This window comes from Nipponia nippon, unplaced genomic scaffold (assembly GCF_047370975.1).
Source record: "Nipponia nippon isolate SJK-2023a ecotype South Korea unplaced genomic scaffold, ASM4737097v1 scaffold_7, whole genome shotgun sequence".
Taxonomy (NCBI): domain Eukaryota; kingdom Metazoa; phylum Chordata; class Aves; order Pelecaniformes; family Threskiornithidae; genus Nipponia; species Nipponia nippon.
In genome coordinates, this window is record NW_028262391.1 from 25,572,886 (window position 1) to 25,598,451 (window position 25,566).

Genomic DNA, 25,566 nt, shown 5'->3' on the forward strand with positions numbered 1-25,566 from the left:
GAGTGCAGCTCTAAACTGCAGCTCACAGGAGAGCTGCTGAAGTGGATTAAGCCAGTGCTTCATGGCATACACTTTTGCTTTTAAGAGGCTCCTATCATGCCCCTGACAGAGGTGTTTCAACAAGCAGGAAGGAGAAGGCCAAGGGTTTGAGAGACTGATGTAAAGGACTCAGAGCAGAGTTAACGGGGAGGGACAATCAAGATATGATCAGGTTGGAAGCCCTTGACAGGGAGAGGGCTGGGACAAGGATGCCAGCTTTTGGCTTTTGTGAAATTAAAGCTCTGGTGTTTGTGACGGTAACAAACTCATCTATGTAATGAAGAATGATGTTGTAACATCAGATGTTGACTTCACTGCACACTGACGCAGAAGTTTGACTGACTGTAAGGAGAATTTGACAAATCATGTTTGATGAAGGCAATATGAGGCTGACACCAGGCACTCTAGCTTTGGGCAGCAGAAATACTCACTCTCTCCCCTTATACCACTTTGCTCCCACATGAAATCCCCTCTAACTACAGCATTAACAAAAGCCGTACAAAGGGTGGCACAGTGCAATAATCTGCATACATTGCACAGTGAAGCATCTCACTAACCTAAGAATATGTTAGGACTGCTTTTCCTGAATCCTAGTCAGAAACAAAAAAACATGTGAGAAATGAAATTAATTTGGATGTGTTCCTCCCTTTTTAATAAGCAGTCATATAGAGAGGAACCAAAATACTGGCTCAGGACTCCTGAGCTTACCTTCTGGGCTTTTATGCCCCAGCAATGGAGGCATTTCCATGGCATCAAGCAGATGGCTGAAATAAGCATCTTTCCTAAATCGAGCTACATGTGGAAGCCTAGAATCTATGTAAGGTATGAAAAAGCTACAAGCAGGAGGAATGAGGGGGTGGGGATGAAGGAAGAAGGAGGAGGAAAAGACAGGGGGTGGAGAGTAACACTGGAGAGCAGCAGTGGTCCAGCCCCTCAGAATCTGAAAAGCATCACAGGAGCCTCTGGATAAAGACCAGCCTCAGTAGCAAGGCTAGGAGACAGAGGATTTCTGCTCAGTGATAAAACATGGTGAGTAGGATTTTTGTGATCTGCCTTATTGTCTGGTCTGGTGCAATGGCATTTGCTTTGCTCTGACACTCACAGTGACTCTGAGGGACTATTATTTTGGGATGACTGCTCGTTTTTGAAGCATTGTTTTTTACTTGTTTTTCCATACATCTGACAAGTGTGTGCCTGTATTTATATAAATGCATGTCCTATCTCCTTTTAAAGCAATAAATTACTGAAAACAGCCAAAGCTGACAGCCTTAACACTGTGCTGTCTGGTACGAACAGGCTGCTGGTCAGGGCAAGTAAAAAATGCCCTGTTTCCTTCTCAGGTACCCAGCGGAAATTTCTGCTCAGCTGCCTTCTCCTAGCAGTAGAGTGATGATTCGATAGCTCCCTGTGCAGGAGTTTATGTTGCCCTTTTACATGGTGTAATTGGAACATTTCAAGCAGTTACATTTCTTTCAGCTGCAGGTATAGAAGAAAACCGAGTGAGGGGTGCAGAGGTTTTTTCAGCGAAGGAGCCTCCTTTTGTCATGGTCTCAGCCTCCTTTTGCCCTGCCACACACCCCACGCTGGGCTGGGGGAAGCAGTGGGTGCTGCTGTTCCCTCAGGGATCCCTCCTGTCGGCACACGGCAGGACAGTATGCTGGGAGTAGAAACGTGGTTAATTTTACTATGAAAAATCCTGAGCTCCACAGAAGAGTTGGCAGGGCTTAAAGGAAGGTTCAGGCTTCCTTATAGCACATTGCTAATAAGATTAAGCATTTAACTACACATCCTTCTAGTATTCTGCTGGGGAGTATAAGATTTTACTTTGTGTGCTCCGTGGAATTATGGTTGAAGAAAAACACACCAATGTGCTTTTTGCTGGCTCTTCGTGAGAAAGCCATTGCCTGACCTAAATGTATATGCAAATAATTAGGCATCCTGGGTTACCCAAGAGAGACAAATGATTAAGGGGAATGATAAGATACAGCCGCTAACGATGATGAGAGGAGTACTCCTAACACGAGGCGTCATCTCAACGCAGGTTTGTGTGCCACACAGGGGTCTTCAAAAACAAACATTCTTCTGTTTCCTGAATCATGACTGTCCCTGATTACATCCTCCATCCTTTCCACCCTGCTCTTTTCTGTTTTCTAATGGAGATGAGATACTAGCAGAGTAATCAGTTTAAGTAAGAAGATGAGCCCTGCTTTAAAATCCTCTTTGGTTTTCACTCTAAGAACTGTTATGTTTACTTGCTTACTAGAAACAGTGCTACGATAACTGCAGACAGGATATCACTACCCTCTAGCAAGAAAGCATTTTATTGTTTTGTAATTAAAAATCAATTTAACAGAATGGAATATATGCTCATGATTATTAGTAACTATTTCCGTTATTAACTTTTATCTTCTGAGATAGAGCGTTAAGGTTTTTGACCATAAACAAACAGTCTTATTCCAAAAATACCCCCCCCACACACTTTACTAGGAGCACCAGCTGTTCTTTATGCATTGCTAATTGATTAGATCCTAAGCATTAAAAATTAGTATTGTCCATTGACTTTAAAAATAGCTGAGGCTCTCACCACATGCTTGTTTTTGCATTTTAGGACTTCCAACTGGTGCCCAGCAAAAATCCTCCCGAGGTTAACTAGGAATAGGAAGGGAGAGCCTCCCAAGGCGCTCTGCTCTTTTTCCCTTTCCCATTATACAATTTCTCAAGAAATATTTTAAAAAACATTTCATCTTAAAGTGCATCCCTTTTAAGCATAATACACATCCAAATGCCCAAACCAGATATATGTTTTCAAGAAATTTAATTATAGTACCATTTTTGTTTGGAAAGCAGGGGTAACATTTTCAAAGGTAACTCTGATGCTCAGGATCTTAAGTCTGATTGATATGAAGCCACTTATGGAAAAGGGATTTTGGACTCACTCCAAACTTGTATCCTAAAACATAAAAGCAGTCCAAACACAGCTTTTTCTTTCTTTTCAAATTAAAAAACCTGAAAGAGTATGCAATGTTTATCAACTCTTTCATTTAATAAAAGGAAAACGCTTGGAGGGAGGTGAAATTAAGACTCCAAGTGGCATGCAGAATTCTGCTTAGCAAGAGACAGCAAGGTACCATCTCCACAACCTGCCAATTTTAAGAATGAACTAAACATAAAGAAGCAGAAAGAGCAGTCCTATCTCCCCTGCAAAACAGCAACTGTATTCTGAATTTTATTTATTTCTATCTCCAAGAGAGACAATTATATATCAATTACACATCAAACAAGGAAGTAAGAGTGTCCAAGCCAGACAGCTGATAAGATTTTCAAATAAATGAACCTTAATTATTTTTTTTTCCTACTTAGGCAAAAGTAATTTTGAGCCAAACTTGCTGAAGCCAGAGAGTTCATCTAAATTTTGTCTTCGTAATAATATTATTTCTATCCATGGAATCTCACTGAAGCAGATACTTCTGCTTTCCCAGTAGGATGATCTTCCTATAGTTACATTCAAGAAGACTGCTATTTTAGCTACTGACACATTAAAGCACAATCTGTTTTACCTTTTCTTAGAAGATAACCTAAACAAGCCTTTCCACTGTGAGATAACCTATTAAGATATAAGATAATAACTTTGACACCAGCCCAAAAACCAAAGCAAGTCTTCCCCCATTCCTCCAGAGAGGGAAAACTGTAGACAGCTCAGCCTGGCAGAAAGCTTTGGGACCCATGGGCAGAGGCAAGTATGACCCCTTTCTTCTTGGACCCACACGTCAAAGGCAGTATTTGGACAGTTTGAATCCTGCCTCCACCCATCTTCCTCCTGCTCTAATGAATATCCAGTCCAGTTCCACTGCACCCCTCTTTGGCCTCCTTCTCTGTTGACCTGGACTTAGGTAGAATTTAGGCCATCTGAACGTGGCTCTTATTAACCAGAACAGTTACCTAACTCAGTCTTGTTCAGGTCCTCATAACACAGGACTATAAGCAATTGCTTTGACTGTCCTCAAACCACATCTCCTCAGCCCACAGGAATGTGTTCACCTTCCCATTCTAAAGCTGTAATTTACTTTTAGATGAATCACAGACACAGTAAAACCTTCTGTGTTTATGAAAAGGCTGTCAGTCACCCTGCACAGATAGTATATGTTTTAGCATGAAGTATCTCTGCATTTTATGAGAAATATTATCCAAATTTAAACCAAAACCTTATTTCCATTATAGTATAGGCCCAAAATCTGGATCTAATTGCCTGCTTAGACACTTGTGAAATCCTAAAAGTGAGCAGCTGGTATGATCAAGACAGATGAAAGTACTGTTTGCTGTAGATGGGAAGTCTCAATGCTTCTGCACCTAAGATCATTGTAAATGACAATTAAACTGTAGCATAGTATAAGATTCAAGGGTGTCCTCTATTTAAACATGTGTTCCATAAGTAATTTCACAGATATTAAGAAAAGAGGTCAAGTAACATATTAATGAAGAAAACATCCAGAGCCTGTTGAAAACAGAACAATCTAGCCTTTGTAGACTGACTGCTAGTTTCCACAGGTTTCTGTTCTTTACAGTGATTTTTAATTGCAAAATATATTTCCTTTGCAAAGGTGGAAATCAGTCCCTCATATGCCCTTTATCCCTGTGGAAGAAGAGGTATACTGGAAGTTAAGTCCAAGAGGAGAATAATTAAAAAGGAGCAGAGACAGGCAATAGTGTAGCTGAGTGCATGGGTCAAGAAATCCCAGAGAAGATGTAGAATGCCTAGAATCATTTTTCACAGAATTTTGATTAGCTTTACATAACCACTGGAGGGTAACTTTCCCTTATAGCACTTCAATCAGTTTCTAACTTCACTTGTACAACTTCTGGGGTCAGAGATATAACTTATGTCCCTTGCAGAGAGGGAAAAAGGTATCATGGTATAGTCCATTACAACCAAAAGTGCTAAAAGTATTAATAGATATAGAAAGAGAGAGGCATCACATAAATATTTCTGTTCTATATTTGGAAAGAAGCTCATTGATAATTTATATTATATGAAGATGAAGAGGAACTCATAGTATGGGAAGTTACAAAACACCTGAGACGAGTATTTTAAAAAATCTGCAGACTCTGGTAGTCTGCCCTTAAGAGCCCTCAAAGAGTTGACTGAGGAGATCTTCCCTTTCTTGGTGTTCATTTTTAATAGCATTTTTAATGGAGAAGATTCCCAAAGCTGTGCCAGTGTTCAAACAGGATAAGCAGGATGACACAATGAACTAGATACTAATTAGTCTGGCATGAATCCTGGGGGAAAATGAAAAAAAGAATATATGGGATTAAATAGACACATTAAACAATTAGAATACAAAGTTGGTGATTATATGTATAGTAGATCTTTTTTTGGAAAAAAAAAAAGAAAAAACAAAAAAACCCCAAACTGAAACCAAACACCTAACTTTTTCCTCATCAGAGGAAACTGAAAAGGTAGCATAGGCTACCATCAGTGTATCTTACATTATTATACTACATATATTCTCAGTACAGATGTTATTCAGGCCATTTGGGCTTTCATGTTAAAGCTGTTCATCTAATCTATAAAAAAAGACAGAAGAACAAGCCTTGACATTTCTAGACCCAGTTATCAAACTGGTAGTCCATTGTTTTTCTTATCAAGGAGATACAATTCAGATCAAAGATTTCTTTATTCAAAAGATTATCTAATGATGTCCTGAATTCTTAGCTTTAATAAGTTTCATACTTGATAATAAAACAAATCGACCTCTAAAAGCCTTTTTAATGCATCTACAGAACAACTTCCCAAGTATGCAATTTCCTACAAAGATGACGCTTGCTTAATACTCAGAATGGGCAGAAGCAGCTGCAGGACGTCAGAGAGTCCTACATAACATTGTTATAATGCTAGCATTTGCCATGTCACAGACTTCTAAGGAGCGTCTCAGCAGCAGGACTTCCCACAGGGACACAGTACCTACTTCTACAATTGCAAAGGACTGAGGTGTCAGACACTATTTTTGGGATATTAATAATTGATCATTTTCACAACTCTGCTGGAGTTCTGTGCGCTGAATTTCTTCACAATCACACCTTGTTTTTCAGAAAAGGAGTGTAATCATGTCCCAGTGACCTATTTCTATATATGCAAAACAAGTTTCCTGTAGCATTGGTGAACTCCAGATACCTGACAGTGTAGTAAAATGTTTACTGGCTTTCATTAGGAATGCTCTGCAATACTCACATGCAACCCCCAATGTAAATAAATGTGCCAACATTTCAATCATCCTGATAGATGCCCATCTATCACCACCCACCATGTTTTCCATAGCATCCATACTCTTCATATCAAATATTCACACTTTACCCTTACGTTTTCTACCATTTGTCACTGACTTACATTTACTTGTAAATACCGCTAATCACCTGCCAGTTTGGAGCTTCTATGAGACACAGGCTGTCCCTGATCCGCCTGCTGGAGAAGTGCTGCAGGTGACAGAACTCCCAGGTACACAGACCCGTATCTTGTGAGGTGTTGGTCAGAGTGTTGCTGTTCCCAGCAAGCCCTGGCAACAGGAAAGCCTCTGGAGGCTACAGACAGCTGTTATAGCTCAAGGTAGAGTAAAGACTGCTTTAAGTTGTACTTTAAGGTGTACAAAGGCTAGGCTTGGTGCTGAATTTTAAAATCTCCCTGGCTGTCTTTGTACTGGGTGCAGGTCTGGATCCAGGGATCTGATCTGAGATTGTTCTGGAGGGAGCATTGGTAATCTTTCATTTCACCAGAGGTTTTACATACAATTGTCAAGGACTGCTAGAGACAGCACTGTGGTGTGTGGGTGTGTTGCAGAGTTCAATGGCTCTAAGTGGTTTTAGTTACGTCTACACAACACAAGACAAGATAAATCATTAACTGAGGTCTCATTAAGGAAAGATCCAAGTGCATTCTTTCAAGAACAGGACTCGAGAGTTTTTGTCCTGCTTCCCATCCAGTAAAAATCTGGTTTCTCTAACAGCTTCTAGGAAGTGCTCGCTTCTTCCCTGACCTACCTTTACATAAGTCCATTGACTTACTCAATATTCAAGTTGATGTAAGGCAGGAAAGGATCAGATGTGCCCATGAAATAACTACTGGAAAACTGAAAGTGTCATGGCTAAAATAATTACTGACTAATTAAATGTATGAAAACCTAAACCAGATTCAATTCTAAATCATATAGGCAGAGGCCAAAATTGGCGCTGATGCAGGTAATAGAGTATTTCTAGAAACAGCTAATAAATGCACAATGAAGATTCAATATGGCAATGCCTTCGAGTACTACACTGGTCTTTGTAAATTGGAAATGTCGCTTCTGTCATAATTAACAGTGATTTTCAATGTGGCATTTTTAACTTTTTACAATAAAAGTAGTAGTGCAGAAAATTATACATTATGCTCAGGAGGAATCAAAAACAGTAATTCAGTTTCAGCATGCTTCCCAGGGTAGTACCAAGGTTTATGGATTTTCTATTCATGGGTAAGTATTATTTTAATATAAAGTGAGCATCATGTGTCAAATGTTTGATACATTTTCTCAGGAGATTTCCCACCTTGAGCTCTTTGTCCTCCTCAAAGGTACAGATTTATGAACTGCTGCCTCCCTGATGCACACACATGTTAAAGTTCCTCAGGCATTGCTTTTCACTGATGTCTCTTCTACCTTCAGAACAGAACCTCTATCTTGTTAAAAGCCATCCTGAAGTCATAATCCTAGATCCAAACCGCCTCATTTCTAACAGACAAAATGTTCTCTGAGTTTCAGGTACCAACCCATAATGTGTACTGTCTTCTCCTTGCTGGATCTTCCAGCCATTGCCAATATACCTTCAGTTTCACTTGATCTGTTTCTCATGCAATACCATGGCTCAGTGATGGAAACTTCTGGTGACAAACAAAACTAATGGTATAATGCTTAATATCTGTCCTTTTGTTCTCTGGTTGTTTTCAAAGTTTACAAGTGCTAGCCACCAACCCCACAATATTTTTATTCTGCCCTTTTCTTTACAGAAACAGATGTGAGGAAGCAGTATGGAGCTCAAGAGAGGAAAGACCTTCATAAAATCCAGTGTGCAACATGAGAAAGTGCCACCAGTGCACACAGTTCCTATCAACAAAGATGATATGGGGAAAGACAAAAAGGCAACTCTGGAGGGAAACCAAAGTGTAGCTGAAGTCCAGCTGGCATGTTTGGCTACGCACAAGAACTACAGATTTTCCACCAGAGGAGCAAGGAATGGGGCTGGTGACAACTGCCCGGAAAAATCATCTGGGTCCTCCTACAAACTTGTAAGGAAGAGTAAAACCCATGACTGCGTTACTGAGGCAGACAAAACAGAGCACTGCAGCCCCAGCAGCGGGATTTGTGAGGAAGGCTTTTCTGGAAAGGGTAAGGGCCGACTTGTCAATAGCATCAGCTTTTCAGGGATGTCCAGCTCCAGCAGTAAGAAGGAGTGTGTGGTCAGCCCCAGCCCATCTGCGTGCAGCAGTCAGATGATTGATTACAGGAACTTTGTGCCACAGATGCCTTTTGTACCAGCTGTCGCAAAAACCATTCCCAGGAAGAGGATTTCCCTCAAGAGATCTAAGAAAGGGCTCAGAGATATATTTCATATTAAAAAAAATAAACCAGAGAGCCTCACATTCCTGGTTGAGAAGGACAAGAATCTGTCCTCTCCAGGCTGCAAGAGTGAGTTGTCTGGGCGTCTTGCAAAGTATCTTTTCAAAACTGGAGAAACATTTGCAGCTGATTGCTTGTCACAAGACTGCTCAGACAGCGAACTGCAGTCTGACTCTTCCTATGACTGCTGCAACACCCTGTGTGAAGATGTCGCTTCACTGAAGAGCTTTGATTCCCTCACTGGCTGTGGGGAAATCTTTGCTGATGAGAGCTCTGCTCACCTGGAGCTGGAGAACAGCAAAGAAGTTCTGCTGAGACGAAGCAAACACAAAGACAGCCCCGTTATGGGCTCTTTCCAAGGGGGTGTGGAGCAGCTGGCCTCTCCTGGCCAGAATGAGGCCGTTGAATTTGCAAAGTTTTGGGACAACATCAACAAATCCGTGAGGCTACATCAGAGTGCTCTGTTTGATAAGAAGTTACTGAAGATACCTGGTCCTGAGGTGGAAAAGGCTAGAAGCCAGGCTGCTGCATTTGTGACAGACCCCCAGGTGTCACCTGATAAAGAGGGTGACAATTCCAAAGAGAGCTCCACAGAAACAGAAACGCCAAAAAGTGACAACCAGGAATCCACATCCACAAGTGATGAAGGCTACTATGATTCATTCTCTCCTGGACAAGATGATGAAATGAAGGAAGCTCAGACCCCTGGGGTCCCAGGTAGATTTCCAAGAGACAGCTACAGCGGAGATGCCCTTTATGAGCTCTTCTATGACCCAAACGAAGTCAAAATAAACCCAGTCCTAGACGATGACTTGTGCACATCTGAAAGCGTTTCAGAACAAGCCATTGAAATCCCTTTGTCCATTTACAGCTTTCATGTTGGAGCTGAGGAGAACATGGCTTCCCAACCAGCTCTAGACATTATCAGCCAGGGTTTTTTCCACAGCACATGGAAAGGCAAAGAATGTTTGCTAAAGCTCTGTGATACCGAGCTTTCACTGACCATGGGGATAATAAACTGGCTGCGAAAACACTCGGGACTCGTTTCCTCCCCTGACTCTCTTCAGAGTCCTCAGTCACAGCCAGAAAAGTCTAATGATTCATCGATCCCGCCCAGCCCCAGTCCAGAGCAGAAAGTGAGCACAGAAGCTCAGCAGGAAAAACCAAGCAAGGAAGAATCTAATACATTTAACCTATGTGTGTCTTCGGATGAAAGCAAACATGCAACCCAGGCCTCTTCAGTAAATGCTGCCGAAAGAGACCACAGCCTGGACTCTTGCCCTAACACATCTAATTTGGATTTCCAAGGAAGGGAAGGGAGTCACCACAAGGATTCATCTACAGTACCTGGGACTGTGGAAACCACCAGAGCATCAAGTTATGCACCACAATCAGAGGCTAACGGAGACAATCTGCAGACATCTTCAACTGATAATGAGGAGACGACAATTTCAGAAGGATGTGAGACATCCGGAGATAAAAACCCACTGCCAGACAAGCTGAACAGAGAGAGTGGCTCCCAGAGCTCTGAAAACCCTTCATTAGATGATAATCACGAAGTAGAATCATGTTACTCCTACAAGACTGCTGCAACCTCACTCCTGGATCCCCTCGAGAGGGAGGACAGAAATAAACCAATGTATCGCTCACTCTCTATTTCCTGTGACAAACCGCTGCAGCCTTTTACTCTCAGACACTTCCAGAGCTACATTAGCCCCACACCAACGGAGAGCAGCACTAACATAGTGCAGCTCTTAGAGCGCTGTGTAACACAAGTGGCATCATTAAAAATCAACTATGAAAACAAGCACCTGGAAGACAAATGCATTGGGAATGAAATGAACAACATCATTCGTAAGATGTCTCAGTACAAAAACAAGTTATTGTTGCAAAATGAATGCAACTGCATGGCCCCAAATCCAGAATACTCCAGTATTCCTAGCACAAACCAACACAACTATGAGACAAGTTTCCAATCCAGCAGTCTGTATCATTTGAAGAAAAATGGGGAGCAAATTTGCTCTGAAGATCAGAAAAGTAGAGCAAAAATCCTAGATGAGGTCACTAGAAGGAAGATAGATTTTGAATATGCCCAGCTAAATAATCAAGCGCTCTCCTATTTAAAAGACCTTACATTTGATCTCAGTCCCAGTGACTCTGCCCCGGCTGCAACTCTTAGCAGACCAACATTTTTACCTCTCTTTAACTCTGTCTGCTCAGACATACCTGCTACTTTTTCACAAGCTTCATACAGCACCACCGTCTCTCTAGCTGACTCCCTGCAGCTTAAGGAGGCCAAGCAGTGCAGCGCAGGGCCATGGAGTTACGCAGAGACCCCCTGCAGGGGCCTGGCTGGAGGCAGCACGCTGTCCCCTCACCCAGAGGCAGTGACCCCGGACACAGCAGTGACAGGGACGAACCACCAGTAACACACCTGCATTGAGAAGGTGAGTGCTTATGGAATGTGTGAAATTAAATGTGAAATAAGTAACACCTGTTCCCTTTTCACAGAGGGACACTTATGGCAGTGGAGTCTGATATATACTCAGGGTTTCTCAGTTTTTCAGATTCATTGTTCTTAACCTTCACTTAAGTGTGGTAGTTAAGAGTAATCAGAATTTAAATTACACTATTGTCCAAACCAGGGGCCGTGTTTAGCAGGTGTCCCATTCACTGAGTCTTACAAGTCCCATACAAAGGCTGAAGCCCCATCTTCCACCCAGGTGCAACAGTTTTCATACCAGCTGTAGCAGGGAAAATTTTTCCTTCTCCCACTCCAGGATCTGCCATGTTTGGAACAGCGTGGTGGATATGACTGCCTGGCCACAGACTGCCAGCGACATTCAGCTCAGATTCCTCACTACCAGCTCATGAAATCCTCTTGCTATGTAATGACAGCCTAAAAATTATGCCCTTCTTCCCCTCTGGATATTAGACAGAGCTCTCTACTGGAGTCCTGATGTGTGAGCTGCTACGCAGGGGGGTCACAGGAGAAAGCCAGAGATCTACAATGTTAAGTCACGGGGCAGACAGACATACCCTGTCCTGCAGTTACATACATGTGATGCGCCCTCAAACACAAGGGAAAGCCCACAATACTGTGCTGCTGCTGCTAAGTGTACCAAAAGGATGCTCTTCCTTTTTGCAAGCCTGATGTCTCTCTTCAGCAAGTACATTTGGTCTCTGGCCAAACTGCGCTGTGGCAGAGCAAGAGCTGAAGCCAAGGCATGTTCCACGTGCAAGGCTTGATGGGATTCTCAAGAGAGCGATTACAGGGTCTGTGCTGCACCTCAAGCTTTTGAAAATCCTTGAGCCACATTTACGTAGTATAGGGAGACCCAGAACTTGGTCTCTGACATAGGGTAAGAAACACCTCTGCTTTAAAACAGAAAGAGCTAATCAAGTACACTGCCATTGTGCTGGTTCAGATCTGCCTGTCACACAAGGCTTTAGGCCAGAGCGGATACTATCTGTTCAGACTGCTCTAACTTTGTGCCGGCTGAGAAATCCTCTGTCCTCCAGTTACTGAGAGGAATCTGTCGTAGAAGTATAAAACTTGTGTAAATTCTCTATCATGTGCCCTGCCAAATCTGACAGATTGGCTGGACTCTGCCCAGCCCTGGCACTCTGAGAAGGAGCCTTTGGAGGTGGTGGAAGATGGAGAGCAGGCTGCAGCAAGGGCCAGGATAGAGAATTAAGGAACAGCTCATTATTGAACGAGGGACCCAGGGAACACAACACTTCTCTGGCTCTTGTTGCTCACAGCAGTGTGACTGCTTTCTGGTCATCTCTAAAGGCTTCCCAAGCAGCACAAACTAAAAAGGACAGTGTTTCTCTCTGCATGAGGCAAAAACACCCTTACATTTTCAAGTCTTGGGAGATTCAGCCACCAGCTTTGCTATTTACATCTTTGTGAAAGAGCCCTTCCCCACTGACAAGTCTCCCATTGCAGGGAGGGATATTTTTCAGGGGTCTGCATGAAGTTAAGGGCCAGGGACTGTCAGTCTTCAATACCCTTTACTAACACATCATCTAGTTATAACTCGTTCATCAGTGGACTAGGTCTTCCTCTAGTAAAAGAAGCGGTTTTGGTTTTTTCCATTTTTGTTGCTAACAATGCTGCAAACAATGCTGACTAGCAAGCCACCTTCTTGTGTCACCAGATTTTTGGGCAGAACTTGCCATTCAAGGACACACCATAGTCCTTAGAATTACTTGCATCTTTTAGATTATTTCTGAAATTAAAAATTCAGTACAGGCAAGGAAAGGTTTGTGGTCACAGCTAGTATGTGTAAGAAACCAGTGGCAGGCACAGCTTTTTAGGGTGAGAACAGCAGATCAATGTATGCATTGGCCTGATATTTTTAGTTTGTTGTGAATATTAATCCACAGGGTACTGCTAAGAATATCCCTGCCTTCGCAGGCTAGGAACTTAAAGGCATTCTAATTTTGAGGAGTCACTTGCTTTCTGGTAGGAACGGAGAACGGAGTCATAGCTGCCGTGACTGTCAGAAGTGGTAACAGACTGTATCTTTATACTGTACAAGACATATTGCAAGTAGACATTACTGGACTTGGGGCACTTTCTACTGCATTGTATCAAACGGCAGCTGCTGTATGCCACCATGTGTCAGCACCGATAATACCTGCAGTGTCAGGAATGTGACGCAGTTCACATGCTGTCACCTGAGTCCCAGAGAGAAGACAATTCAAGCTTTTTCCAAAAGGGATCTGATGATTTTTGATAGAGGTTTCTCTAACAGTAAAATGAATAGCATTTTAAAATATAGATGGGATTTCATAGAATCATAGAATCATTAAGGTTGGAAAAGACCTCTGAGATCATTGAGTCCAACCGTTAACCTAACTGCCTGGTCCACCTTTAAACCATGTGCCTAAGCACCACATCCACACGTTTTTTGAACACTTCCAGGGACTGTGATTGCACCACTTCCCTGGGCAGTCTGTTCCAATGCCTAACCACTCTCTCCGTGAGGAAATTTTTCCTAATATCTAATTTAAATCTTCCCTGGCACAACTTGAGCCCATTTCCTTGTGTCCTATCACTTGTCACTAGGGAGAAGAGACCGACCCCCACCTTGCTACAACCTTCTTTCTGGTAGTTGTAGAGAGCAATAAGGTCTCCCCTCAGCCTCCTCTTCTCCAGACTAAACAACCCCAGCTCCCTCAGCCGCTCCTCATAAGACTTGTGCTCCAGACCCTTCACCAGCTTTGTTGCCCTTCTCTGGACACGCTCCAGCACCTCGATGTCCTTCTTGTAGTGAGGGGCCCAAAACGGAACGCAGTACGCGAGGTGCGGCCTCACCAGTGCTGAGTACAGGGACACTATCACCTCCCTGGTCCTGCTGGCCACACTATTCCTGATACAAGCCAGGATGCCATTGGCCCTCTTGGCCAATTTGCATATTCATAAAGTGACTTTGATGAATGGTCTTATTTCAAGGAATCATTTCACTACAGGCTTTCTGTTTGTTAAAATTTCTTACAGAAAAAGAATTTAGACAATAATTAAAATGGCATTTAACATGGTTAAAAGAAATGGCTGTGGTGACAGATATAAACACTGCCATGTGACTGAGTTTTCCTACCCAGTATTTTCTTGCCTGCCCACATCAACAGATGGACTACAGGTTTGCCGGAAATTTTAATTTTTTTTGAAGATGGCTCAGGATTTTTGCCTTAATCACGGGGGTGGTAGTGTAAGAGAGGCAACATACAAACATGGTGTCACCTCTGAATCCATGGAGACAGACATCATCGAGAAACACTCCTACGCTGGACATGACTGTGCAAACCCCAAGAGCTTATACATGAAGAATGCTCCAAGGTTCACTGTTTTAAAATGCCACACTTGGGAGCTGTGAGAGAAGTGACAGATCCAGAGGCGGCTCCTGCTTTGTCCCTCAGAACAAGTGCTGCATAAGCAGCTCCAATGCAGCCCCTGTTCCTCCCATGGACTCCCAGGCCTGACCTGGAGGAGCTGGGAAGGACAAAGTCAACTTTCTTGCCATTATCATGGGGCAGAGGAAAAGCTGATATCAAAAGCCATTAAAATCTGCAGGTTTTGGCACCCCATCTCCACATGTCCCAGTACCCACAGTAACAAATAAGCCAACCCTCTCTGCTCCAACTAGTGTGTAGGGTTCCCCTGAGCCATGCCTGGTCTCTGGGGCGTTCGCTACCCTACTGAACACAGACGCACAACTGTGATGAAGAATGGTACAAGAAATGCCAGTCCCAGCTCCTCTTCCATTTCTCCCATCCCTGGCATTTTAGAGAGAAATTTGCAAGTGCCTCATACCAGGAATTTGAACCCTGGTGGTAAAGGAACCCCAGTGGCAAATGGCATCCTTGCATGGGGATATAGAAGGGTTACGTAGAAGGTGGAAATTACCAGTAGGAAGTGCAATGAAAGGCATAATTTTCATTCTTCAGTATCGAAAGGCTAGGACTTAGGAAGTGAATGCAGTCCATCCCCTGAATATGGGGAGGATTCCTAGATTTGTATATTCATGGACCATAAAAACCAAGCTGCAGAAGTTTGTGCCTTTCGATTGGATGTTTTCCAGCAGGAAACTCTTCATCCTCGACAAGGGAACACTGTCCTAGAGAAGTGAGTTGGGATGTCTTTTCCTGCCCATGAAAATCTCTGGAACTGACCAAACAAACTGACAACACTGCATGTCACAGCAACTGGACACACGTAGAACAAAGCACTCTCTGCCAACAACAGCGTTTCAGACCACTGAGCCATTTCTACCACTTAATATGGTTTGAACTGCATTAACTACCGTTAACTGGTAGACGTGGCAGAACAACAAAAACCACGTGTGCTCCCAACAATATGTGCTCACTTCATTCAAATGCTGAACCACCACATTATGCACCAGTTGAAGCTTTTGGATGTGTTTCAGTGATAGCACTAAGAGGAGCGCATTGCAATAAGCTTGCCCTCAGGTCAGAAAAAAATAGATAACTGTCAATCAAAGAGGGATTGCCATAATAGATAGGGCAGCTGTAGATAAAAGAAGACAGTATGGCATACGCAATTGCTGTTATCAAGGAACTGAGATTCAGAAGTAGATAAAATACAGCCTAGACACTGCAAAGTGACAGAGGAATGTGTATCTGATCCTCACCAAGTGAAGGGCTACTCACAGTCTAGGCAATTTCTGTAATGCTTTTTATCCCCTCCTGGTTCAACTTTATTCCCTCTGTCTTAAATAAGGTTGCATTTCTCCCAGACATATAGTTCTCTATCTGCCAGGCACAGGGAAGGCAGACTGCAGTATTTGGATTTGATAAAAAGGAAAAGCAGAATGGAGCCTCTTCGGCATACAGGCAATTGTCTGATAAAGTATGGTATTATTTCTCGAAATGGCCAGAGAGGTGCCTTAATAGGTGAAAAAATAAAGGCAGAATCCCTGTGCGCACAGCAGGGAAAGACTATGGTAACACCTTCAAAGCCTGCGGTAAGAAATCCATGTATTTCCATGCTCCCTCCATGGCATAGGAAAGAGGTCCTCTCTCAAGTCTCACATGATGAAACGTAAAAACAATGAAGTGCAGAGACAGCCAGCATGTTTTCTGCATTGGAAATGCCTCTGGCTCTGAAACATACACCTCTATAATGTGAATTGCCCAGATCATCTTGCACTGAACCAGGTATTGAAATCTCATCTGATAGTCCACCGGCCACACGCACACACACATGCAAGCACATACACACACGCTCCTGTTCAGACAAATGCATCACAAAGTACAAATGTACTGTTTGTCACATATGGTACCACAGAAGCAAGGAGCAGGGAGACGGAGGTGACAGGCCACTGCCTCTGCTAATACATTTGAGTGTTAGTCACCACGTGCCCAGATACTTGGGCTAAATGCTAAATTAAACAATTTTCTCCTTCATTAAACACTGTTGCTTCTGGACTTGGCTCTGTCTCACTGTACTGGCTTCATGGGACTTTGTCATCAATGCTTAGTCTACCCAAAATCAGAATTCTATCAGGAGGAAAAAATGTTCTTGCCAGCTTATTTGCTAGAGAAGGCGTTTTCAACACAGTTATCAGCACAGATGATCTCTTAAATGGCAGATGCACTATAATGTTGTTAAATGTGTTTCATTTTAAAACTGAAGAAATTGATTTGCTGCTTTACCCGCTGTTGCAGTAGGATGGTTTCCATGGATACAGTCTTATAGCGACTCTATTTTTCCCCTGTTGACAACAGTACAGAAAGCTAAATTCTCATCTTCATTGCACCAGCATAAATTTGAAGCCAGGGGAACGATTCCCAGATTTAACACTGAGAGCAGAAGTTGGCTCCCAGTCTCCTTCAGCCTTGAATCTGAGATTTTCAGGGGGATGGCAATGGAGGGAAAAAAGAAAAGGAAAACAGTTTCTGTGGACAGCAGCATGGGCTGAGGGACAGGACACATGAAACAAACACAGTGCCTTTGTGTGAGAAACGGGGAGAAGTCAAGGGAGAATGCAAATAAATTAACTGCTTATTCAGAGGCTTAGTGTCTTTCCTGACACTTAACTGCGAAAATACAAGTCAGGTTTCGGCTATAGAAGTTTGGCTATGGAAGACCTTATAATAGAAGGGGGAAGCGAGAGACTAGTATCCAGTTACAGAGCAGGCTTCTTCATTCAAACAGAAGAGAATCTTGCCCCACCTGGAGAACAGTCATGGAGACACTGAATGCAGAGCAGATCCTCAGCTCAAGAATGCTCTGTACAAATCTGATGGCATTTATACTCACCAGTCAGCAAGTAAAAAAGAATAGGAGGAAGAGCCTAGTAATCTCAGTTTTTTGAACCTCTAGTATAAAATCTCTAGTTTTGTTCCCCCCATCAGAACATGCAGACAGGGGCAGAACCAGAGTCCTCCAAACAACACTGCATCCTACCTCTGCCAATGGGCTGCAGTAGGTGCTTGGAAAAGGAGTGTCAGAAACAGGGCAAACGGAGAATTTTGAAACCTGAAACAATCAACCTCCCATCTTCTGGCAACCAGCACTCTCTGAGCTAGACAGTGGCTCCTCCTGGACGTCTGGGTTTAGTGCTCCCTTTTCCAAACTCACTTAAGCATATGAATTTCAAAGCCTTCTCATTTGTGTTATGAACCTTTAGTTTGTTTAGTGTGTGTCTTTCAGGTACCTCTTAAAATCTGATGTATATTGTGCTGTACATATCAATTTTGCTTTGTAAAACTTCCAAAATATTCCTTTTGAATTTCCTCCTTTTCTGACATCTATTTGCCTCCAAAACAGGCACTGTCCCTTCTGTGGCCTGGCCACAGTTGGGAGATTATGGACACTGTTGTGATTGTATATTCAGGGCAGAGGCCATGCTCCAGTATGTAAGTCTGGGGTCTCTGTGTAAACAAAGACTGATAGTCCAGGGAGATAGAAAGCACAGAAATCCTCAGCACCAGTAGATTTTCTGCATTTTTTGTCAAAAAAACCCTCCAAACAAACAAAAAACCCAACCCAACCAAAACATTCTAAATCTGGCTAAAGTAAGAGCAAAAAATTTGACCATCACAGTGAAAGGCATGAAGCACTGTTGTCATGAGCCAGTACTCATGAACAGTAGCACAGGGAGCCTGCACTCTTAAGGAAATGTCCAAAATGAACAGAGTTCCCCATCAGGTCTTATGGAAGGCTGTTCTGTTTTAAGCAAACTCTCCTTGTCAGTTCTTCAAGAAAGGCTAGACTGTACACATCTGGTGTGGTGAGTTTCTTATGCCGTTCACATCATGGGGACTGCATCTCATTTACAACATTTGAAGGTGAGAAAGATGTTCGCAGTTCTTGGACAGCAATACAGCTCAGGATAGAGAGAAGCAAAAAAGTACTGTACGTTAGGTTTTTCCTGTGGAGTAAGGCATTAAATCTAAGCCTCTCTCTACATGCACTGTGGCAGGCCTATTCAGGTAAACCTTAAAAGATCTTGTGGCATTTAATGATAGTGGCAGCCAGTGATGACAACTGCACAAATGATACCATGATATTGCAGCCAGCAAGTTTCTCTCTTCCCACAATCAGCTATCCTCTCCTTTAAGGTGATTATATCATCCAAAGGGAAACTGTCGGTCTGCAGGTCAAAATACTGGGAAGATTACTGGAGATCTAAGAAAAAGGAAGGTCCTCTTTGTCCTTATTTCTGATTGAATGATTCTTTTCACAACAGAGAGCAAGGTAGGAAAATGCAGATTGTATTGCCCCATCTCCTCTTTACTAGTCTTCTCTAACCGTGATATTTTCCTTTCCGAATCTACCTCTTTTTCCCTTCATGACCACTTTCCCTCTAACTTGTCCCAAACAGGCTCAACTCTTTCCACTCACACGCTGTACATTTCTTCTGCTTCCTCTTGATGACCAAACCTACTTCAAAAGGCCTTGCCCTTTCCCACATGCCTGCCAAGCTGACACCTCCTCATAGCTCATTACCCTTCCCAGACAATTCTCCCCATCCTCAAGAGCCTGGAAACCCCTCTTCAGACAGGCAGCCTCCTCCCCAGACTCATAAGATCCCTGCATCCCCACTTCACTGGCTGAGCCTGAAGCAGTGGGGAACAGCTGGGAAAGGCATTTCACACAAAGGAAGCAAAGCCGTAATTTAGAACTGGCCCTTTGCTATCACGGGCTCCTCGCCTCCTCACTGCTCATTCTGCAAAGGAAATGTGCTGACTCTGCAGAATCCCAACCTGCAGTATGTTGTAAATGATTATGCACAAAATGAAAATCGAGTGCTCAGCACACTGTGAGAAAAGACAGGCTTGCACAGCACCCACAGTTCCATGCACATAGAAGCCAGTCAAGCTCTGTTTAACTCCAACAGCTGCCACAGAACTGAGCCTTGGGTTCTGTGCTTTGGTCACATTAATAGAGGTGCAGATGGTGACTGAAGGACACAGAAATGGGAGAATCACAACCTAAGATTAGGCAGGATTAAGGATTTTTGTTGTCCGCCCCCAACCCCTTTGTTGTGTTTTTCCACCTTACAACCAACAGAGGGGAAAAAAGTCAAGCCAAGGTGGCTTCTGGGCTGTGATACACAACCAGGGAGATGTTTGCAGAGAAATCAATGGCAAAACAAATTCCATCTGACTTCAGTAAAGATGGAGAGGGAGCCTTGTTTACAGCAGGAGACATCAGACAAAACACCGCATCAGAAATTTTCACAGCTCCAGCTTTTCAAGAGAGAGCGTGCCCTCTGTTTTCAGCTGCACTTTTAGGAAATATTCGATTGGGTGTTAGCCTTAATTAACCCTGGTGCAGTTGCATTTCTGAAATAAGGGAAGGTTGTATTTTACACAAACATCAAATGGGGCTCGTCAGCAGCAGGAAAAACATTGAGGAAAAGGAGCAGCTCTCCTGTCTGCATACTTTAAATAGAGGATGCTGCAATTTGTGGCTCTTAGGGAAATACAAGCTCAATCTCCCTTCCTTATCCATTCTGTCTTCCCTCAAACATACAGGCAAGTTGGGTTTTGCTCTGAAAAAAGCATTAAGTAGACTGTTGCTATAGCAACCAACTCCCTGAAACCCGTTTATAATTAAGATGGTGGTCTAACCACCTACAAAATACATCTTGCAAAGCCCCCAAGTTTACAGCTTCACGAGAACAACTGAAAGTTTTTACAGTGAGTCTACCTGATCAGGGCAAGGTTGGTTAGGTTAGTTTGCAAGTGATTAGGTATTTGGAAGTAGTTTGCTACTGAGATAGCAAAAAGATGACAGGAAAGAGCAGGGTTGCAATTTAAGGCTTTTTTTGCTAGATTTCTTAAAGCTTCAATCAATAACGAGACAGTGCTTGAATCATCTCAGCTCTTCAACTACAATCTGTAAAATTTTGGAACACCTAGAGAATCATACTTACAAATTTAAAAATGCCCTTAGCTTTTTTTCACAATTCAAAAGCTGTTTTACTTAAAAATCATGTAATAAAGCTAATAAATAATTTTTCTGTTAAAGAAAGGCATGTTAGTTTTCCCTTCAGTGTTTATTAAAAGAGATGACAGCTAGACTGTATGATTGAGTGTAATCCTTGAAACACAAATTAAGAATGGATGAGGTTCATTTAAAAATGACATTTATTGCCAATTGAGGGTTGTATGATGCAAATGATAGAAACGTGAAGGCTTTACATTATGAGATTTTATAGACATAAGCATATGTACAAAAAATTAAAAGGAAGAATTCTCTCTGTTGCTCCCTTGACCTCTGAACGTTGTGCATTTCATGTTATTAAAGATAAAGATAGTGTACCCATCAGTGTAGATAGAAATTGTAATGCCCTTGACCCACAGTGGTTCAATCAAATAGCCATGAAACTATACAAACATAAAATGCTGGGGCAGCTTATTGTTTCTCAAGTAAGACTAGTCTCTATTGCAGCATGTTTCAAACTTACTTAATTAAAGGACCATTTAGCCTTTGAAATATTAATAGAAATCCACAGATGAAGCAGGCTTTTAAAAGAAGTCCAGAGACCAGGCAACTTTCTTTAATTAATAAATAAATTAATAAACTAATTAATTACTAAAATTAATAAATTAATAAAGTTTAGTCTAAATATTGATTGTTCATACTTTACTTCCATTTTCCCATTTTTTGTTTGTCCTCTTGGGAAAAAAAAAAAGTTTTTCTCTTTATTTTCTCAATAGTTTTACTAGCCATGTTCTAATGTTTATAGACCAGTAGTAACCTCAGAACCCCAAACTGCAAACTGCTGCTCTGCAGTGTAATTCTGAGCCCTCCAAAAATTCTAAATTTCATGATCGGGAAAGGAAGGTTCCACCTTTCTAGTCACCTTCCAATAAAAGCTTCTTCTTTCTAGCTTGGTTCTGCCCCTTATCAGTCACCATTGTCTACTGTAACACCGTTCCCATTCTGCTGTTCCTCTCTCTGCCTTAATTGTGGTTTAGGGAAGCTGTATTTTTGCAAGGCCAAATCCTATAGTTCATTTTCAGCCTAATAACCAGTAAGCACCATTAGGAATTTTGATTGATTTAAACTGATAGGATACTGCTCTTAATACCTGTGGGATTTCCTCAGAAATCAATTTCACTAATCCCCATCATGTGTACACTCATGTGAACCATGCTGCACTGAGCTATGTTCTGTCTTCCCCGATCAGCAGGGTAGGATTCTTCCCTGAGCTGAAATGTGACCTATGTCAGGAGGTATGCTATCTTCCTTTATTTGCTAAAGAAAAAATTAAAAAGTCTATAATTGCAGCAACTATTATTGGATACTAACTATTATTGGCCTAATCCTGAGTAGCAGAGTGACCTTAGCTGTATTTTGGCTTCTCTACCAGATAGATGATTGAACTTCCAAGTTGCCCACACTCTCAGACAGTGCTGGCAAAAAAAAAAAAAAAAAAGAAAAGAATAACAACCAGTTTCTCCATTTTTTTTATCTAATGTTATACCTAACAGTCTACCAAAGTGGATGGAAAATGAGGCAAATCAAATGAATGTACATAAATCACCTGGCTGGGTAGAGACCATAATTATGATTTTTCATCTAGCAAACATAAAAATCTTTATGCTGAAAGTCAATAGTGAATAATAAATCATTACATTTACCCTGGTTATATGCTTTAGAGATAAATTCTTGCAAAGTACAACCAGTCTCCTGTAGGAATGCACTCTAAAACTACATACTTTACTGCTGCCACCCAGAAAAGGCCTGGGGGATAAGGGCGGGAGACAACCATAACAGAACAGCTCGGTTATTCTTCACCTGTAGTGAGAACCAAGCCAGCCAGCAATGAGCAATCAGCAAAGAGAGGAACACAATTCCCTGCTGGCCAGCACCACTTCACTTGGGCAGGATGAATGTTGTATACCAGATGGCCCTTTTGGCAATTCAGGAAGCCATGATACAATTCCAAAATGGAGGTGGTGGCCAGACCTCCTGCACTGAGCTACAGTTACTGTAGCTGAGCTGACACTGAGGAAGGAAGTTAAAGGAATGTTGCAACCTGTATAATCTTAAAAAGGGCAATGAAAATTTTTATGAAGTACAGGTATCTGCGAAACCTACAAGTGAAACATTGGCAACAACCTAAGCAGCACAATTTAGCTATCCTAGGCACTATAGGCACTTCTTTTGTTATACTTCTCAAGATCACATACCTCTTCCCTGCATATGCCCAGGATACACAGGCAGTGGCAAGACAGCTGGTCCTCCTCAGTCAACATAGCATCTGTTTCTGTGTTCCTATGAGGCGTAGGTTTCTTCAAGTGCTGACAGCTCTCCATTATTTGGGCTTTTCAGTGAGCTGGAAAGACCTGGATAGTGGAAAAAACCTAGATAATATGGGCTCTCAGGAGGGCACTGCAGTAGGACCAAAAGTTTTTTGCATGGAACAGCTTCCATCTGGCCTGGCCTGCTATAGCAGCTAAGAAATCCAGACAAACCTACATTCTGGGAGAACATAGGTTCTGTCTACATCAGACATGGTACGTTCCCACGCATTTACATTGTGAGGCACCTTAGCTAGCCCTGTGTGCACAGTCTGCTTAATCCACAATCTGAGTAACTGCCCACGGATCATGGAGCATTAACTGTAATTGCAAATCCACTGGTCACCTCTGACTCCATGCAGTGATTTGCTGAAAGGCGCTGTTCCCTGCAGTGCACAGGCCATGCACCATCCTTTCACATCCCCTTTTCACAATCTGCTTCACTGCCCAGCCGTCTCATAGTTCTTCATGCTAGCATGTCTGTGAGAGACAGTGGGCACAGCCTTTGGCCCAAGAATCGCACTGCTCAAATCAGCTGAATTGTTTAGTCTTTGAGGCCGGTTCTATTAATAAATGCACTGTTAGTCACTGTGATTTCTGATGGGATGCTACATGTGTTAAAAGAATGAATGCTTCATGTATCTTCCAATTAGCTTGGAAATGTTTTCTGGTTCTTTGCCTAGAAGGACTCAGACAACAGTAGCATTGTTAGCAATGAACTGCCACCTCCTAATGTTGAGTTACAAGAATTAGTGGCTTAGTAAACTACCACTGACCTTCTTCTACTATTTTTTTTAATTACTCATGAAGCTTTTGAAAAATGCTATAAAAAGATATTTTAAATTAAGAGAAATTGGGACAGTATGTATTTAGAATAGCTGAGTTTATTTGCAACTCTGTGGCACCGAACTATTATTCAGGAAAAAAAACGACAGGATTCCCAAATATGTTTTAGACTGGCTTCCCCATTGGTCTGTAACAGATCAGTTCAGCAAAACCAGTCTTTTTAAAGAAAACCACCTTTTGGCAATTGTAGACCCTGAGCACTCTCCATTAGGGTGTGGTACCAAATTTTCTTACTTCTAATCACCAGATTCAACCTCTTCAGAATTCTGTGCTATTGCCCTGCTTCTGCTGCCTCTTTCACCTTTCTTAGCACTGATTCCTTTCCGCAGGAGGGGAAGAGATGCAGGCGTCAAGATAACATTGCTAGAAGCAGCATTAACTTTATGTGCTGTCCCCAGGAAAGAGGTTGCGGAGGGAATGGTTCCCTATCCACCTCCCTCTGTCTTTCCTTGTATGTTGTTTGGACACAAAGCCGCAAGACTTCCAGGAAGGTCTTCCAGGAAGGGACTCCCAGACGCTCTTCTGCTGCTCCTGGTGCATCTGCACTCCTCTTAACTCTATGTCTCTTTGCCTCAAAGCAGAGAGTGCACCTGACCCTTAACCTGACCAGCAGGCATTGTGATGTTGCCTCAGTCCTTATTTTATTTATTCAGCTCAGGAAATCTATAGAAAGTATTCTGTTGTCTAATAAGAACATCATGTGGCAATCATCCATAGAATATAAATCAATAAACTTCCCCTAACAGCAATTTATCACTAATCATATCATGCAGCAGTCCACTTAGTATTATAATTAAAGGCAGAAAAATTTGAAGTGAGCACAATACAATGATGAATAATGGCCCATTACAAAATATTTCATAGTGGAAAAAAATCCTTCCATAAAGAGAGCTCTCTCAAGCACCCAGGAAGAAAATCCTTAAGTTGATTAAGGCCCTAACTATTATCAAGTTAAGCGACATGAACATTGCAAACTTTGCTTTACGATGCTTTCTGACAGGCAATTCCTGACTTTTTACAAGAAATACTTACTTAGTTCCTTATCCAAGGCAGCATAATCAACTGAAAAAATTTCTACTAAGTTACAAATTGGCACACAGTTTATTTCTTCATGGCTTTGGGGCACACCTGAATAATGCATCTTAGTGAAAATAAAAATTTGTGCGTTCGTCAACAAAATCAGGAAAGTCCATTGCTGTTAACTTTAATTTTTTTCTTCACTTTTTCACCTGTGCAGTTCCCATATTACAGTACTGGGAAGATAATAGGTAAAGTCTCGTTATTAGAACACTTGCCAATTTTTCAGGTATGCTTTCAAATTTCCCTTCCATTAATTGGCAAAACTAGTAATTTCCCCAACTGCAACTGAAAATTAGGGATTTCTCAAGTGGCTTATTTAATGGGCAGTGGTGTTATATCTGCTTCTTCAAGAAAACTCGGTTCCTGTGACTTTCCTGTGACTACTGTTCGATCTCTCTTCATGCAGGTTTCCACATTTGAAGTTGCTACTGGTAATGGACTAAACTCACTTCTACTGAACAATGCTAAAGATCAATCCAATGTTAGGGAAAAGCATAGACCAACCAATGCTGGCCAGCAACGGATCTGAGTTTGCTTAAAGCTCTCAGGCCTTTCTTTGAACATAGTCTCTTAAAATGGGAAGGGATCATACTGTCAAATACCTTCTAAAGTGGCTACTCTGAACTCTCCAATAATTTATAACTTGGTATTACTTCTTAACCACATTTCC

The 25,566-nt window shown here is 42.1% G+C and overlaps 1 protein-coding gene across 1 annotated transcript in view; it reads left to right on the forward strand.

Moving 5' to 3' along the window:
• The first annotated feature begins 965 nt into the window (after nucleotides 1–965).
• The window catches only part of AMER3 (APC membrane recruitment protein 3), a 46,072-nt gene continuing 21,471 nt past the window's right edge, over nucleotides 966–25,566 (forward strand). Inside the window, exons 1-2 of the mRNA XM_009477533.2 lie at nucleotides 966–1,068; nucleotides 8,069–11,125. Of these exons, the coding sequence (XP_009475808.2) occupies nucleotides 8,090–11,107 (3,018 nt within the window). The 5' untranslated portion in view covers nucleotides 966–1,068; nucleotides 8,069–8,089 and the 3' untranslated portion in view covers nucleotides 11,108–11,125. The remainder of the gene's footprint in view (nucleotides 1,069–8,068; nucleotides 11,126–25,566) is intronic.